The sequence below is a fragment of the Rhinolophus sinicus genome, chromosome 14, assembly GCF_057876585.1.
Source record: "Rhinolophus sinicus isolate RSI-liver-muscle chromosome 14, RSI-T2T, whole genome shotgun sequence".
Taxonomy (NCBI): domain Eukaryota; kingdom Metazoa; phylum Chordata; class Mammalia; order Chiroptera; family Rhinolophidae; genus Rhinolophus; species Rhinolophus sinicus.
Window position 1 is genome coordinate 131,411,717 of NC_142514.1, and position 15,855 is coordinate 131,427,571.

Genomic DNA, 15,855 nt, shown 5'->3' on the forward strand with positions numbered 1-15,855 from the left:
AGGGATGATGTTAAACATCACGGTTAAGCTTGAGATGGTGTTATGACGGTGTTTGGACTCCTATCCCTCATACCCCTGTACCATTCACAGGGAACAAAGGCAAAGCAAGGCTAACTAACATTTTACTAGCTAGGTTGTGAATGGTTCGTAGAATTGTTAGGTGAAGTGATCACTGGTACTTACTGTGACTGACACCATCTTGCAGCCATCTTAAGAAGCAAGCTGACCACAAGTTAAACCCAGGAGGGGTGGGCCTGTGTCTGCTGAAAAGAATATTCTTGCATACACAAGTGGTCCCATTAAGTTGTTTACTGGTTTGGATTAAACAGCCCTTAAGCACGAGCCACATGGCTACAAGGCACCTGTGTGAGCCTGGTGCCACTCGGGAGGCCACTTGGTTCTATATAACAAGCCCTGTCCTTTTTGGGTGAGGAAACCTATTATCTTGCTGCTGCCCAAGTCTGTCTGTGAGTTCTGTTTGTAAGTTTTCTTTAAAAAACTCGATGTAATTCAGGAGTTGTCAGCCTCTTTCTTAGGTCTTTCGGCCCCAGGGAATTTTTCCAACGCGAATGTTCTGTTTTCTTTCGTAGGTCCAATAGCCTTGAAACAATGAGATTCTAGCAAGACAGCTCCAAAGGAAAAGTACTGATACGAGTATAAATGAAGCAATGCACGACAGAAAGATAGGAAGCCCAGGCCGAGGCTAAAGATAGAGACTGATCCCAGGGCCAGGGCTGTACTCCTTCAGCTTCCTCGTCCTGAGCCCTTTCTTTCTCTGCCAGCTTCCTTGGGTCTGTTTGGAAGTCACAAAGGATGGCCTTTGTCAGAGGCTGCTGTTACTGTTACAGGCATGTAGAAGGAAGATGATAAAGGAAAGAGGAAAAGGGATCATTCGTTGTCACCCTTCTGTCGCTTATAAGCAGAGATAGTACTTTGTCAGGCAAAAGGAAGTCATCAGCGTTGGTCGATAGTGATGGTTGGTTTACTTGCCCTTGGCCTGGTTTATGGTGACCACCAAAAGAGTCTGCAGCAAAGCCTGTTTGGTGAGGTCAACAGTAGGTACACACTGGCTCCTGTCAATGAAGTTAGAAATGCGGTTCAGAACTGTACCCTTTGCAACCACTAATGCTTGCTTTTCTTTCTTGTCTTTTCTCCTAGAAGTATCGATACCAAGATGAGGACGCTCCACACGATCATTCCTTACCTCGACTAACCCATGAAGTAAGAGGCCCTGAACTCGTGCATGTTTCAGAAAAGAACCTATCTCAAATAGAAAATGTCCACGGATACGTCTTGCAGTCTCACATCTCTCCTCTGAAGGTCAGTTTGATTGCTCTCAGAGCTGGCGGCGGTGGTTGGTCTGTGTGGTTCAGGGCGATGTTTGCCTGCCTGATTAAATGAGGCTCTTTTAGAACACTACAGTGGCCCATGGTTGCCAAAGGATTTTTCTGTGGTTTAGAGGCTTACCTGGAATTCCTGACACAGGGCAGTTGTTCTTGCAGTTGTTTGAGTATCTGGCAAGTCCATTTCGGTGCTGAGAATGGGCTAAGGAAAGAGCCAAGATTGAAAAATTGAAAGAGAAAATAAAAACCACATGTTTTAAAAGCCCAGGAGTCCATCAAGGTTTTGTTCAAATGTTCTCTCTCCATCTCTATTCCTGGACCCAGATAAGACAATGGAAGTAAATATAAAATGGTAACACCTAGTGATTGCCTTACCGTGTCGACTAAAAGGGAAAATATGTGAGTTAGGTCATCAACACTCCTATTTTATACTGTATTCCTTTCTACTTGGTGTTATACTCTTCCAACACTTTCTACCTTTTTCCTTACTTGAAAACAATTTCTTGATAAACGGTATTTTGACAAGAAGGGGCAATTGAACGAGAGTGAGGATTTTCTGTGCTCTTTGGTTGCAAATTCCTCTGCTGTTTTCTTTCCTGATGCTAAGGGATTTTTGTGCTTTGGGTAATCGCTTATAAATGTTGATTAATGTTAAAGAAAAATTGAACTAGAGTCAATGATGTAATAGAGGAGAATTGAAATGAAAAACGAAATGAAACTACCAAGTAACCTGTTATTGCTGAAAAAAGGGTTTTTGTGTGTGTGTGTGTTGTTAGCCAGGACGTTTGCTTCAACAGCACTTTCCATATGGCTGTTTTACAATGAAAAATGTAGCCATAATGCTGGCCCTGATGCTTTTTGGGACCTTATTATACTTTCCAAAATGTCAAAGTAAGGCTATTATGCTTAATATAATTCTAAAATTTGATACATTTTAAATAACCTGGAATTCTAACAATCTGTTATCAAATAAACTAGCTCTAGTTACCACCAATTAGTTAAAATATTAGGCTAATTGTAAAATTCCAGTGAATATTGTATAATATGTAAAAATATGTAAATATTGTGTCTCTGGAATTCATTGTTCAATTCTTCCCTAGAGTCTCTTTGGAAATCATTGAATGACTGATATAAATAGGTATGTTTAACCTGGAGAAGAAAAGGTTAAGGAGATTTATTCACCTCCTCACACTTCAAGGGCTGTCATATGAGAAATACAATATTGGTGTCACCTGGAGGGCAGAAATAGGACCACTGTGCATAAGTAACGAGAATGTATATTTGTGATCATTATAAGATCACAACACCTGACAGTTAGAGCTACCCCCAAAACGCAGGAGTTCCCTGTCTGGATAATGACCTGGCCGTTGCATTGTGAAAGGACTTCCTTCAGCAAGAGGGTGCATGAAATTGTACTTAAGGTCTAGCCTAGCTCTAGGAATCAATGATTCTATTCTGTGGTCAGATGAATGCCTTCCTTTTTTAAGGACCCTTCTATCTTTGCAAACAAATGTTCACCCACACTCTTTTCTGTGTGCTGACCTGTATAAATTGAGAAAGGGCAGAGCTGGGAGACTGGATTGCATTGAGCGTACTTCAATTTCAGTTTTGGTTTTTGTTTTTTCGTTCTTTCTAACTGGTGGAAAGAATCCCTATAAGGACCTTGATGGAGCCTCCTTTCCTTTTTTCCCTCCCAACTTGTCTTTCTCCCCTTCTTAGCACTTCCCTAGAGCACAGCTCCTAAAGGCTGCAAATTAAGTGGGATAATTGAGGCTAATCTAAAGCTAGCCTGCTTACAGTAAAAAAAAGAAAAAAGAAAAAGAAAAATAGAACCAAAAATAAAAGCATAATAGGATCTTCATTTTGTAAAATTAAGTCCTCAACATATACATGACTGTTTTAACTATCTGAACATCTATAGTTTGTGTGAAGTGATACCATGTGTTGTACTTAATGCCTTATGTGAAAAATGTATATTAGAGTTGAGGGTAAAGGTTGCTTTTTCTGAAGATTAGATCTCAGATATAAAGGATTCTTTCTTATTTTCCCTTTATCCTTTGCTTACCAGTAATCTCAGAGTTAAGTGTCTTTAACTTCGGTGGTTTTCCTTAGCTTAGGTTTTCTGTTTCTTTGTTTTCTTTTATTTCTTATCCTGTTCTTTAAAAATAAATATTGGGTTTTTTTTATCGTTTTACTGTAGTGATGTTTTTATTGAAAGCAGTTCACATCAATTTTTAAAGTAGCCACCTAAGAATTAATAAACCCCTGCTATGAAACAGGAAGGTTAGAATAGATTTTCTTTCTTTTTTGGAACCACCATCTCAGGGGTGTAGCCCCCAAGATATTCTGAAGAGGATAGAAAAGTGGGTTCACCCAGGACTCTGAACCCAAGCTGTGAGGTCGCTATTCCGGGGCCAGGACCCGCTGGCAGTGTCGGTTATGCTGAACAAGATACATTGTTAGATTGCCTTAATGAGGAGATTGTGTACCTTTCTTCTACCAGCAATAGTGACAGGGGTAATAGTGATAGGGGTAAACACGCACAATTTCTCCAGGAAAAAAAATATGACATTCTGATGTGTAGACTTTGCCAATTTCATGGTGTAAGTATCCCCACCATGGCTGATTTCAGGCTGCCAACCTGAAGGTCCTGAAAGTATTGGAACACAGGGCTCACGAGGCTCGCACATGCCTGCACAGGTTGGCTCCAGCACAGGTACTTTTTTATAGCAACAGGACACATTTCTTAATCAAGTTTTTAAGGTCGTTATTATATGATCACAATTCAAGTGTTTGGAAAACTTGCCATGATTAAAAATCTAATGTGTTATTTTTCTCATGAAGGAAGCCTGTTAGAGTCAGAGAAATGCTAAGAAGGTACAAATTCGCAGGTAGACCTGGCATATTTTCAACCTCTTTGCTTCTTTGATTTGTGTGGTATTCTTGGGTCAAGCACTAAAAGGGAGAAAAGCAAGAAGGCAAAAGACACAATCAGATTCTGCCCCCGTGAATCCTACCTAGGAGACGCTGTAGCTCTCTAGCATACATTAGGAATTTACACACGCATGCCTAAACAGCATGTGAGATGGCTGCATAGCAGTTTAAACGTTGCATTGAACAGCCTCTGAAACATTAGCAGAGTAATCTCACTGCTGCAGGTTTGACAATCGTTTCTTCCGCGTTATCACTTGAAGCCTCTCTAAGATTCATCTACCTTTGGTGCACACCCACTGCCTGGCTGATAGATGAGCTTGCTTAGCTTGTTTTCATTAGAGTGGCTTGGCCAGTGTGAAGTATGGGGCTGGAAAGAGAAATGCAATTTAGCGGTCAATTCAAGGGAATTTGCTTTCCTCGCCTCACAATGGGAATGCTCTTTCTTCAGATGCTACCTAGAATCTTCCACTAAAGAAATTGGCCTATAATATAAAACATGAGCATTTTCTTTTCAGTTTAGGTCAATTCAATTAATATTAATTGAGTATCTACTATGTGCATCCTAATAGGTGATGGGGAAACAAAGGGCATTAAAACATGAATATGCCCTTTGTTTCCCCATATATATGCAAAAAAATGTATACGCATTTTAAGAAAGGAAAAAAACTGCATTAATATTGTAATAATCAATGTATACTGATAACAAAAAATGAATACAAGTCAGGTGCATACATTTTTGGGGGCACCCCCGGAATATACACTTAAGGGACCTGAGTTCTAATTATCTGTTACTTACTCTTACTCTGCAACAGGAATTCAAATTGCGAAGCTTAGATACTGTGAGACCCCAAGCATCTAGCACTACTTTCTGAGAGACAGGAGAAAGAGGGAGAGAGAGAGAGAGAGAGAGAGAGAGAGAGATTGAGAGAAGAAGAGATATGGTGGTGGGAGTGGGGGGGCTGTCTGACTTATTTTTAAGAATCTGGACATTAGAATACCTGGATTTAAGTCCTAGCCTTTTTGATTAGTAGTTGTATGACCTTCATCAAGTTAACCTCTGTAACACAGTTTCTGCATCTTTAAAGTGGAAGTAATAATAATACTTATCTCATAGGATTTTTATACTAATTAAATGACATAATACATGTACACTGCTTAGAAAGTGCCTGGCACATAGTAAGCTCTCACCAAATGTTGTTTTGATCTTGTTATTATCATCAACTAGCTACCATGACAAATACCTTAAAATAGCTTATTTCATTTGTTTCATTTTACTTCTAAGAGATAGTATACCTGACTTTAAAATTAAATAGTTCCCTTTAACCACAGAACTAGTAAATGGGAATTCCAGTGCTTTTAACTCAGTTCTCTCTGGACCCAAAGACAGTATTCTTTATCACTTCTGTGCTGTATCACCTTCTCCTAAATTGTACTTTTAAAGAGATCTTAGCTTTAAATTTTTATTCATTGATTCCACGTGTGTAAACATTGAAGGTTCTTTTTTCATAGAACTTTATTCTGTATAATTAAGCAGATATAAAATATAAGAGAATGTGTCAGAAATATAGTTTTCTAAATGGGAACCATGAAGAGTGTGGATAAGTGGAAACATTATGAGGAAATATAAGAAAAACAGGTTCTGATTTTAAAATATTTCAATCCCAAGGGATTATGTTCCACTTTCGTGACAAAAACTAGCATTTGTGGGCGTTTTCTTTAAAAAGGTTTTTTTGAGATTGTAAGAATTTATTTCTTTTTTAATATTTACTTTTTCAATTACAGTTGACATACAATATTATATTAGTTTCAGGTGTACAACACAGTGATTAGACATTTATATAATTTACGAAGTGATCACCCTATTAAATCCAGTACCCATCTGACACCATGCATAGTTATTACAATACTACTGACTATATTCCCCATTCTATCCTCTACATCACCATGACTATTTTGTAACTACCAATTTGTACATCTTAATGCCCTCGCCTCATCACCCATCCCCTACCCCCCATCTGGCAACCATCAGAAAGCTCTCCGTATCTATGAGCTTGTTTCTCTTTTGATTGTTCATTTGTCCTGTTCTCTAGACTCCACATATAAGTGAAATCATCTGACAGTTGTCTTTCTCTGTCTGACTTACTCCACTCAGCACAATACCCTCTAGGTCCACTCATGTTGTTGCAGAGGGAACGATCTCATTCTTTCTTACGGCTGAGTAATATTCCATTGTATACATGTGCCACCTCTTCTTTATCCATTCTTCCACTGATGGATACAAGGTTGCTTAGCAAGAGAGACATACTTTGTTTTGAGCAGCTGAAGAATTTTTCTCTTTGAGATGCACTCCTTAGACTAGGTTCCTGTGTCATCAAAGAACCCAGCTAAGTCCATCCCACCACACCACTCCTGTTTCTCCTTCTCAGGACCCAGCAAAATCTAGTTCTGCAATTTTTATTTCATTATTCTTTCTTTTCAAATATTCATTCTACACATGCTCAATTTCATAAACTATCATCATTTTCAGAAATAATCAGTGCAGAAGTTACACATTCAACTCCCACTCAGTGAATAACGCTATTCTTTATGCTCTGTTTCATGTTACCATGACATTTGTTAGACTAGAAATCGAATTGATTGTTTTAATTCTACTTTTATTCATAGCCATTAGTTGTATTTTGTTTTAATAAATTTACTGTCAATATTACCATCTTTATATTAACACCCTCAAGGTCAGGGTCTATATTGGTTTTGTTCATTATTATACTCTCAATTCTTCAACAAATACTTTTTTAAATTAATTTCAAAAATTAATTATTTTTAAGCATCCGTATGAACACTGCTATGAATAATTGCCTTCTTGGTGACATTGATAGAATGTCAAGGCATAGACTTCTTGCTTTTCCCTTTCCCGTGCCCTCTTTTCCCTTTCCTTATCATCACTGATACAAAATTTTATCAATTTTAAACCCGATTGCTTCCTCATGTACTGCATATCTGAAATCTGGAGGTGCCCTAAAATCAATGGCATCTTACAATTAAATGTGGCCGTATCTCCTAGTGTACATGAAAAAAAAAAGATGTGTCTTACAGTCAAAGCCATCTTAGATTCAGTGACTATTTACAAGGAAGTTTGCAGCTATCTTTCTTAGATTGGTATGAATTGATTTGATCAGATAAATATGATTTTCTGTCTTCTAATTCTCATTGAGACAAAAATAAACAGTTCTGGAAAACTTTACTGGAAAGTGAGAGTATAAGAGAGTGAGATAGACTTCTATATCCTTGAATAACTGGGTGCTTACTGAATACAAACAGGAAAACATTGACAAATCTGCAGGCAGCACAAGTTTGGGAAATTATAGGGGCATTGCTCATGAATGAGGAAGCTGATATACAGAACTGCAGGCAAGAAAGAGAAAGTGCACTTTGTTTCACTGACTATTTTTTTTTTTTTAACTAGAGTTTTGGGAGCTTGCTTAGAGGAAGGTATGTTTTAGCCAACAGTACAATAAATCCTCTTCCTCCAGGAAAGCGTGCCTATTAACTCTTGCCTGACTCCACTTGGTCATAACATCATACGGCACATGGAATCTGAACAATTAGCTTCTTTATATATACCTTATTCTATTATTCTATTAGGTTGGGACAAAAGTAATTGAGGTTTTTGCAATTATTTTTAACCTTTTAAACCACAATTACTTTTGCACCAACCTAATAAATAATGTTTATGGAACTAGATATTGTCCTTTCTTCTAGATATTCCATTTGTCTTGCTCTTAATAAAAATAAAATCCTCTGAAATGGGCTGCCTCTCTGTTTTGTTTTTATCTTTTTTTTCTCTTATTGGCATCTACAATGAAACTAGACCAGGATTTCCCAAAGTACACCTAGTGGGATTTTGTCATCATTATAAGAAAAAATAAAGGGACAAATGCTGAATACATTTGAGAGGTTAGCCCCATTAACATATTGAAAGATTTCTCAGAATTTTTAATGTGATAATATGTAAAATAAACCTCTAAGATGAGGATATAGATGAGGATAAGATGGAGAAATACAGAGTATTTCTCAAACATGTTGGTCATGGAACCCTTTCTTCCAAATAAAATTATTTTTTGGTTGGGCGCATGCACTTTTTAAAATACTACAACAGACACATAGACTATGGCTAACCCAACCAATAGCAAAACACAACATAAAGCTCATTTTGGCTCTAGAATCAGACTCAACCAGATTCAAATACCATATCCTGTACCTACTAGCTGTGCGGGCGTCCTCAAGTTACTTAACTTCCTTAAGCCTCAGTTTTTCAATTGTAAAATAATGGCATTTGCTCATCTGCTTCTATGGTGTTTAACTGAGAAAAATCTGTACAAAGATCTCAGCTCAGAGTTTGACACATAAGAAATACACAAAAATAGTAGCTCTCCTTATTGCTGTTCATAGTATTAGTATATATTTGATTCTAATAGTCATGACGGACATCCTGACAATCAACTGAAAAAAATAAATACATTTTTTCATCTCTAGCCATAGTACTTTTAGTGAGATTACTAATTAAAAACTAAGTTAATGTTGCTATTTTAGCAAATTAGTAGCGTTCAAAAATATAAAAATCTGTTCATTTCTGTTTCTTGCCACTAGATGGTAGAAGTAGCTGAGCTGTTGTTTGAGGAAGCCTCTGGTCTTGGGGAAGAAACTGAGTTTTGGAGGCTAAATTGAGAAGCTCTTAGCTAATAAAAATACAAAAATGGTTTGGCAGAGATTTTCATACTTGTGAATAGCGCATTTTGTTCCAGGCCCAGACCTTGGCGAGAGGAAAAGTTTGAGTGAAGTATGGCTTTGACAGATGCAGCCTGAATCCAGGTGCAAAAGCTCCTGGTTGAAAGTCTACGCAAATGAAACATTTCTTGCTTCAGTAATTATTAACTGGAAAGTTAATAGCATAGCCTTGTATATTGAAGCCAGAAGTTGGAAAAAGGAAGAAGAAAATGGTAGGTATAGGACCTACTGCAGTATCTCACAATTCACGAATGCTCTCTAGAACTAGCCTACCGTGGGTTAATGAGTTCCCACCATGGGTTTCAAAAGCTGTCAGAGGAACGACATCCAGATATTCTATTTCTCTCATCTACACAACAGGTATAGCACTAGTAATACATTTTTCTCTAAGAAATAATAGGTCGTTGTGCATATTAAAGGCATAAAAACATGAGGAGCATTTGTAATAATTCTAGGTATCATTAGTGATTATTTGTAGCTGCAGATATTACGAAAGAGTTAACTCAATTACACACAGAAGTTCTTCTCAAGACTAAGTTTCGCTTCCGCCAAGACTTGCTGTGACGATTAGCAATAATATACATAAAGCTCACAGAGGCTGCCCATCAGTAAAGGATACTGATTATTACTGTCATGAATGATGCTGCTGTCGTTGGTGACCTAAAATGATACATAATCCCCTATACCCTTCCACGTTAAAAAAAATTGGAATTGTAACCTTTCAGGAAGTGTGTTTTCAGTTCTTTTTCATTAGCAAAGATACATAGAAATTATTTCAAATGGCACACCATGCATTCATAAAAAAGTGTTGACATTGATTGGGCGATAGAATCTTTAACTCTTTCTCAGCTAATGGAAAGCAGATGAACTTTAGAATCAGACCCACTAGTGTTCAAATTCTGGCTCTTTGGCTTTCTAGATGTGTCCTTTAGCAAATCTATCAACTTCCTCTCTGTTGTAAGTAATAGTACCGTGTTTCCCTGAAAATAAGACCTAGCTGGACAATCATCTCTAATGCGTCTTTTGGAGCAAAAATGAATATAAGACCTGGTCTTATTTTACTATAATATAAGACTGGTTCTATAATATAATAAATATGATGTAATATATTATAATATAATGTAATATAATATAATATAATGCCAGGTCTTTTATTCATTTTTGCCCCAAAACACGCATTAGAGCTGACTGTCCGGCTAGGTCTTAATTTTGGGGAAACAGGGTGTGTAACTCACAGGGTTACTGTAGAAATCACTTGAGATAATACATGGAAAGTCATTAGAATAGCACTTGGCACCTAGTAGGTGCTCAGTAAATGGTAATTATTTTATACTTAAAAATAGAAAAATGTATGTGTATGCGAGAGCAAATCTGAATTTAAGATCAATTAACCATTTGAGGTCTCAATAAAGATGGCACTTGTTATCATATCTTCATACTTGTTGTCCTTGAAAGAATGGCTTTACACTATAGAATATCCCTACCTCAGGTAAGCAAGGGTATATTATCCAAAATTTTTGTCTTTCACGTGAATGTGAATGTCACCTTGGTTAGTTCAAACAAAGTATAGCAAATAAACTGGGGGCATGGCCAGGTAGTCCAAACAAGTCTGTAACATGTGTATAATCTTTCAAAGTGTCTACTTGCAGAGAAGCGTTGACTTAGATATATAACTCCTGATATGTTTAAGAAGCATTACTTCATAGTAACAAGTTGATGTCTAGTATCTTTGAGTAATAAAATAGAGGCATTTACAGAACTTACTGAATTCACACATTAACCATATTGAAAGTCTAGAGAATGTTATTATTAGTCCATGAAAATTGAATCAGTTTTTGTTCTAGGTCTAGCAGTGTATTTATAATCATACTCTACTAATTCTAAATGCCGATAAACTCTCACTTGTGTAAACCCTAAGGAATCACTCTAGTATCATTTCGTATAGTATAATTCTGTTGTTTTTTAAATCAAGTACATACTAACCTAGAGCTCTCTTTGACAAAGAGATTTAGGCTGTATCAGCAGTCTTTATTTGTTCATTTATATTTGTTCAACAAAACTATTAGGTCCTAGGAAAGGGGTATGAAGCAGCTGCTAAGGTCTAAAATTTAATTTCATGACTTTTTCTTTCTTTGTGTTTATATCTGCTCAGCAAGCTTTCTGTATGGAGACTGTTTTAGAAGAAATAATAACACTAATAAAACACATTTATTGAATTCCTAATACATGCTGACACTGTTGTAAATGCTTTACATGTATTGGTTTATTTCATTCAACCACCCCACGAGATAGGTTTTCTTATTATTCCCTCTTTATGGACAAGGACCTGGGCACAAAGAAGTTAGAAAAACTTGTCTAAGGTCACACAGTTAGTCCTTGATAGATTTGGGATATGAGTCCAGCTACATCAGACCCCTCACTCTTCGAGTATGAGCAAGCGAGAATAATGCAGTTTTAAAACTGAAGGGGACAGTAGACCTCATCAAATCCAGATTTTCAAACTGCAACTGACCCATTAGAAGATGTGCAATGAATTTCCTTGGCAATTTTAGAATAGAATAAAAGAACAGAATACAAAATATGGAGTACATCACAGGTAGAAACCTTTGTTTCTGTTTAGTGTAGATATATTTGGGTGTGCACTGGCTCATGTTGTAAAATACATTTCTTATTGTGATCAAGGTCAAGAAAGTCAGGAAGTCACTGATCTGGTCCAATTTCCCCGTCTTACAGAAGAGGGTGTGGGGTGGGGAAGAAAACCTTAGGTCCAGAAGTTAAATCATTCCCTCGAACACATCGGTCAGAAACGGCAGAGCCTGAACTTGAACTCTTTCCAGTATTAAGTACTCCTATTTTCTCTGCCCAGTCTCTGTTGTGGCTGCCATTACTATCAATTAAGTTACTTAAACCAGTGGTTTTCAAACCTGGGTGTGTCTCGGAATCACACAGAGGTCGACCCCCATCCTACTTCACCAAAGTTGGGCACTGTATGTTTATTACCTCTCCGGTGACTTTGTTACACACTAACTTTCAAGAACAGCTGTTTCGAACTCCACACTGCCACAGCTTTTATTCAATGATTGCCATGTATGTTCCCAGGGCTTTGCTTAACACCACCAGAGGTAATAAAAGGAGTTTCTCTCTATGAGGAACTTAAACGCCATTCGAGAAATCAAGAGGTGCATGAATCATTTAGTGAACAGAAACTATATAACTAAGTGCTTATTTAACCTTACTTAACAGTATCCCAGGAGGCGATTTTTAAATTCCTCTATAATCATGTACAAAAGAACCTCATGATGCTTACTTAAGAGAGACGGCTTTATGAAAAAATGTGGTTGAGAAAGCTGAATTGATTTTCCCCCACTCACAGAGGAATTGCCACTGTCAAGCTAGCTGATTTAAGCCCAGTGCAACACTCCTAGGATGTATTCCCTCAGGCCAGCTGACTCACCAAAATCACTCGGAAGGGAGGTGATCTGTTCCTTCTGTACTGGCAGAACATTGAGGGTGTTAGAGTGGCCAATTTCGAGGTCACATTTAAGTTCATTTAAAATGTGTTCAAGAGGCTTTTATTGAAATCCCTTTACATATCACACTAGGGGAGAACAACCTCCCCCACTCACACTAAGGGCCATTAAGTCCCAGGGCACACATACAAATCAAGGGTCTTTTGTGAAAATCAGCTTGAAATTATAGTAGTTGCACTTAGAACTGCTGCTCCAGAGTTTTTTTGTTTGTTTTGTTGTTTGTTTGTTTGTTTGTTTGTTTTGGTTTCATCTCCTGAAATTATATGTGAAGGAATTTAGTTTAATAAGTTGTTTTGCTGGTGGTTTATTTTCCCAGAGAATAACAAGACATTTATATTACCAGATTTTAATTATAAACAAGCAATATAAAACTTAAACATAGCACTTCTAAAAACAGGTTTTATTTCTCTATTATGAACAATTAAAGCAGAGCTACCACTAGCCAGTCAACATATTTACACGAATTTGGAAAAGGAGCCCCGGCCCCTTACTCAACAACATGACCCCCTGCTATAATTTAGATCATGTATGGACACAGGCAGTCAATTCCCTAGCCAGGTGACCTGGTATTCAACAGAATCATTGCACTTAGAACTGAGCAGGGGCATTGGAAATAACATAGTCTAACTCTGTTATTTTACACATGAAAAACAGAGTCAGATAGGTTATGGGACTTTTGCTAGGCAGACAGCTGAAGCTGAGACAGGATTCCTAGCCCAGAGTTTATTCCTCCTTTTCACGAGAAAAGTAGAGAGCGAGTGTGTTCTACACGGCAGGTCACAGAAGTTTCCTTGTTCCAATTTCTAGATGTTGTCGGAAACTGTAATCACTAACACTTTATTTGTTTATGCCAATTTTCAGCTTTCCCAAAGGGCCAAATCCAGGTTGTTGACATTGGACAAAAATCGCTGTCACCCTAAATCTCTCCAGCTGAATTGTGTGCATCAGCTTGATTCAGCAAGAATAACATCTGCCTTATTATTAGTTAACTCTGCTATTACTTTATGTATTTGTATAACCACTGAGGAGATAGTTTTAGAAAAACCAAATTGGGAGGACCCCTATCTAAAAGACCAGTCTACATGTGGTGATGCTGTCATCTCTCTTATCAGCTGCTTTACCACAGCTGCCGGGCATGGGGGCTTGCTGTCAGCAGTGTGCCATTTGGGAAATCACTGAGCCTCTCTGCACCCTAGTTTCCATATTTGTGCATTGAAGATAATAATAAACATATTTAGGGCAGTGATTGAGATTAAGGAGGTTGTTGTTTGTCAGCTTGAATTTCACTATCTGGGCTTACAGCAACACGTCCCCCACCCCTGCCAGATTCCCGTGGCTACCTCTATCTTCCCTGCCTGTTTCTCTGGTCTCCATTTTCCCTTCCATTCTCTCCTCCTCATTCCTCCTTTTTCGAATGATCATGGGGAAGGGAACAGAAACACATGATAAAGGAATGGGAGGTTGAGAGGGTGGGGTTCAGCCTACAGTCAGTTCAAGGAGTTGTCGGTATGGGGAGCTTTCAAAAAATTCAATGTAATTTTTGGCTGTACTAATGGAATTGTCATATGAAGAACAAAGAGATGACGATTCTACACTGTTCCAGAGTGTGGTACTAAGATCTGATAAGCATATTTTGGAGAAAATGGGAACCAATTGGAGTGCTTCCAGAGAAGGACAAATAGACTGGGGAGGGGATTAAAACCATGTTAAATGGAAACATCAAAGACACAAGTGATGCTCTTGGAGAATAGACTCAGTTTAGGGGACATGGTAATCCTGGCTTCAGTTTATTCACAAGAAGCAATTCCCCTATACATTTTCTGTAGACACTGTGACCACTCGTGTAAACAATAAGGAGACAGAGAGTCCATGTAGTTTTTGTTTTTTGGGGGGGGGTTTGTTTTGTTTTGTTGATAGAGCTGTCCAAAGATAGAATGGGCTGCCCCACGAGGTAGTGAGTTTACTGTAACTGAAGGTATTTTAACAGAGGCTAGAAAATCCTCAATGAGATATTATAGAGATGATTCAGTATGAGATAGGACATTGAAGTGTTTTTAACCTTTGTGAAGTCATGAGTTCCTTTGAGAAACTGCCAAAAATGGTGAGGCCTTGTCCCCGGTAGCGAGGGGGACAATATGCATTTGTGGGTATATGCCCACAAAAAAATCTTGCATAAAATTACAGGAATGATATGGATCACTTAAAGCCCATCTATGGACTCTCGAAGGACCATAGACTGGAGGTTAAGGACTTCTGGGTGGAATGAATTTCAAGCTCCCGTCCATCTCTGACAACCTGTGATTGTCATTTCTCTGCCTGGATGAGGGATGCTTGTCCTTCTCAAGAAGAATTCTTTTGTAAGCTTCAGAAGAAATAGGAGGAGGCCTCCAGATCCAGTGTGTCAGTGAGGCACACCTGATTCCACAGCAGCTCTCAGCAGCAGAGATCAACAGGTTCCTCCAGACAAGAAGGATGGAGGGTCCATTTGCTTCAGAAGAGTGCTCTAAAGGCCGGACTTCTGCTTCTCATCCTGTTCCTCTCAGGACTTTTGATGTACGGTCCTAAGGCGATTTTCTCTGTTTATTAGTAGCATAAGCTTTTACCAGCTATGCAAGCTGAGGGGTATGATATCTTTTCTCTCTGAATTCGGGTTTTAACGCTCATAAGATTATTTTCTTTATGGTGAATGGAAGTTGCATCCTAGCAAGGAACTGATTTCAAATTACCCCATCAACTTGCTAAAATGATAATGTGCTTTCCATAGGATTCAGGCACAGAGGGTTTCTGATTATGTGGCTAGACAGTTTGTGGAAATGTCCATCATAAAGTGTGCACTGGATATTTATTTTTCCATCAGGATCACAGGAGTGCACTTGAATGGGATTCATCTTTTCTCTGTACCATTAAGATATTGACAGGTTCAGAGTTGCTTGGTTTGAAATTTTCAGAATAGCTAGCTCATAACATTTCACTCCAGGGCAGGGTGAGTTGCTTATAAATCAGGCTGCAAATGTGATGAATTGGATGTCTCCAACTCAATTAGCTTAATGTGGATAGGAGGATTTCCAGGTTTTGCAGCCTCTGTTTTACTAATCCTCTGAGCAGACTGTTATATAAAATGTAGCTGTGTATTAATTCCTGAGCCTCAGAGAGACATGGTTGGTATTTTTCATTTCAGCATCTAATGTCATCCTGTATTTCATAGCTTTGATTTGGATCCGAAGCCACTGAGTGATGGTTCTTCACATGATTTATATTGTTGC

General features: G+C 38.1%; 1 protein-coding gene across 17 annotated transcripts in view; it reads left to right on the plus strand.

The window, feature by feature from the left end:
- DLG2 (discs large MAGUK scaffold protein 2) overlaps positions 1 to 15,855 on the plus strand; it is a 1,894,072-nt gene that overhangs the window by 923,363 nt on the left and 954,854 nt on the right. For 12 of the 17 annotated variants that reach the window (XM_088791538.1, XM_074335659.2, XM_074335660.2 and 9 more), the window contains one exon: positions 1,159 to 1,320. In XM_088791538.1, coding sequence (XP_088647664.1) covers positions 1,159 to 1,320 — 162 coding nt within the window. The remainder of the gene's footprint in view (positions 1 to 1,158; positions 1,321 to 15,855) is intronic. The other 5 variants (XM_088791536.1, XM_088791541.1, XM_088791544.1 and 2 more) reach the window with 1 other exon arrangement.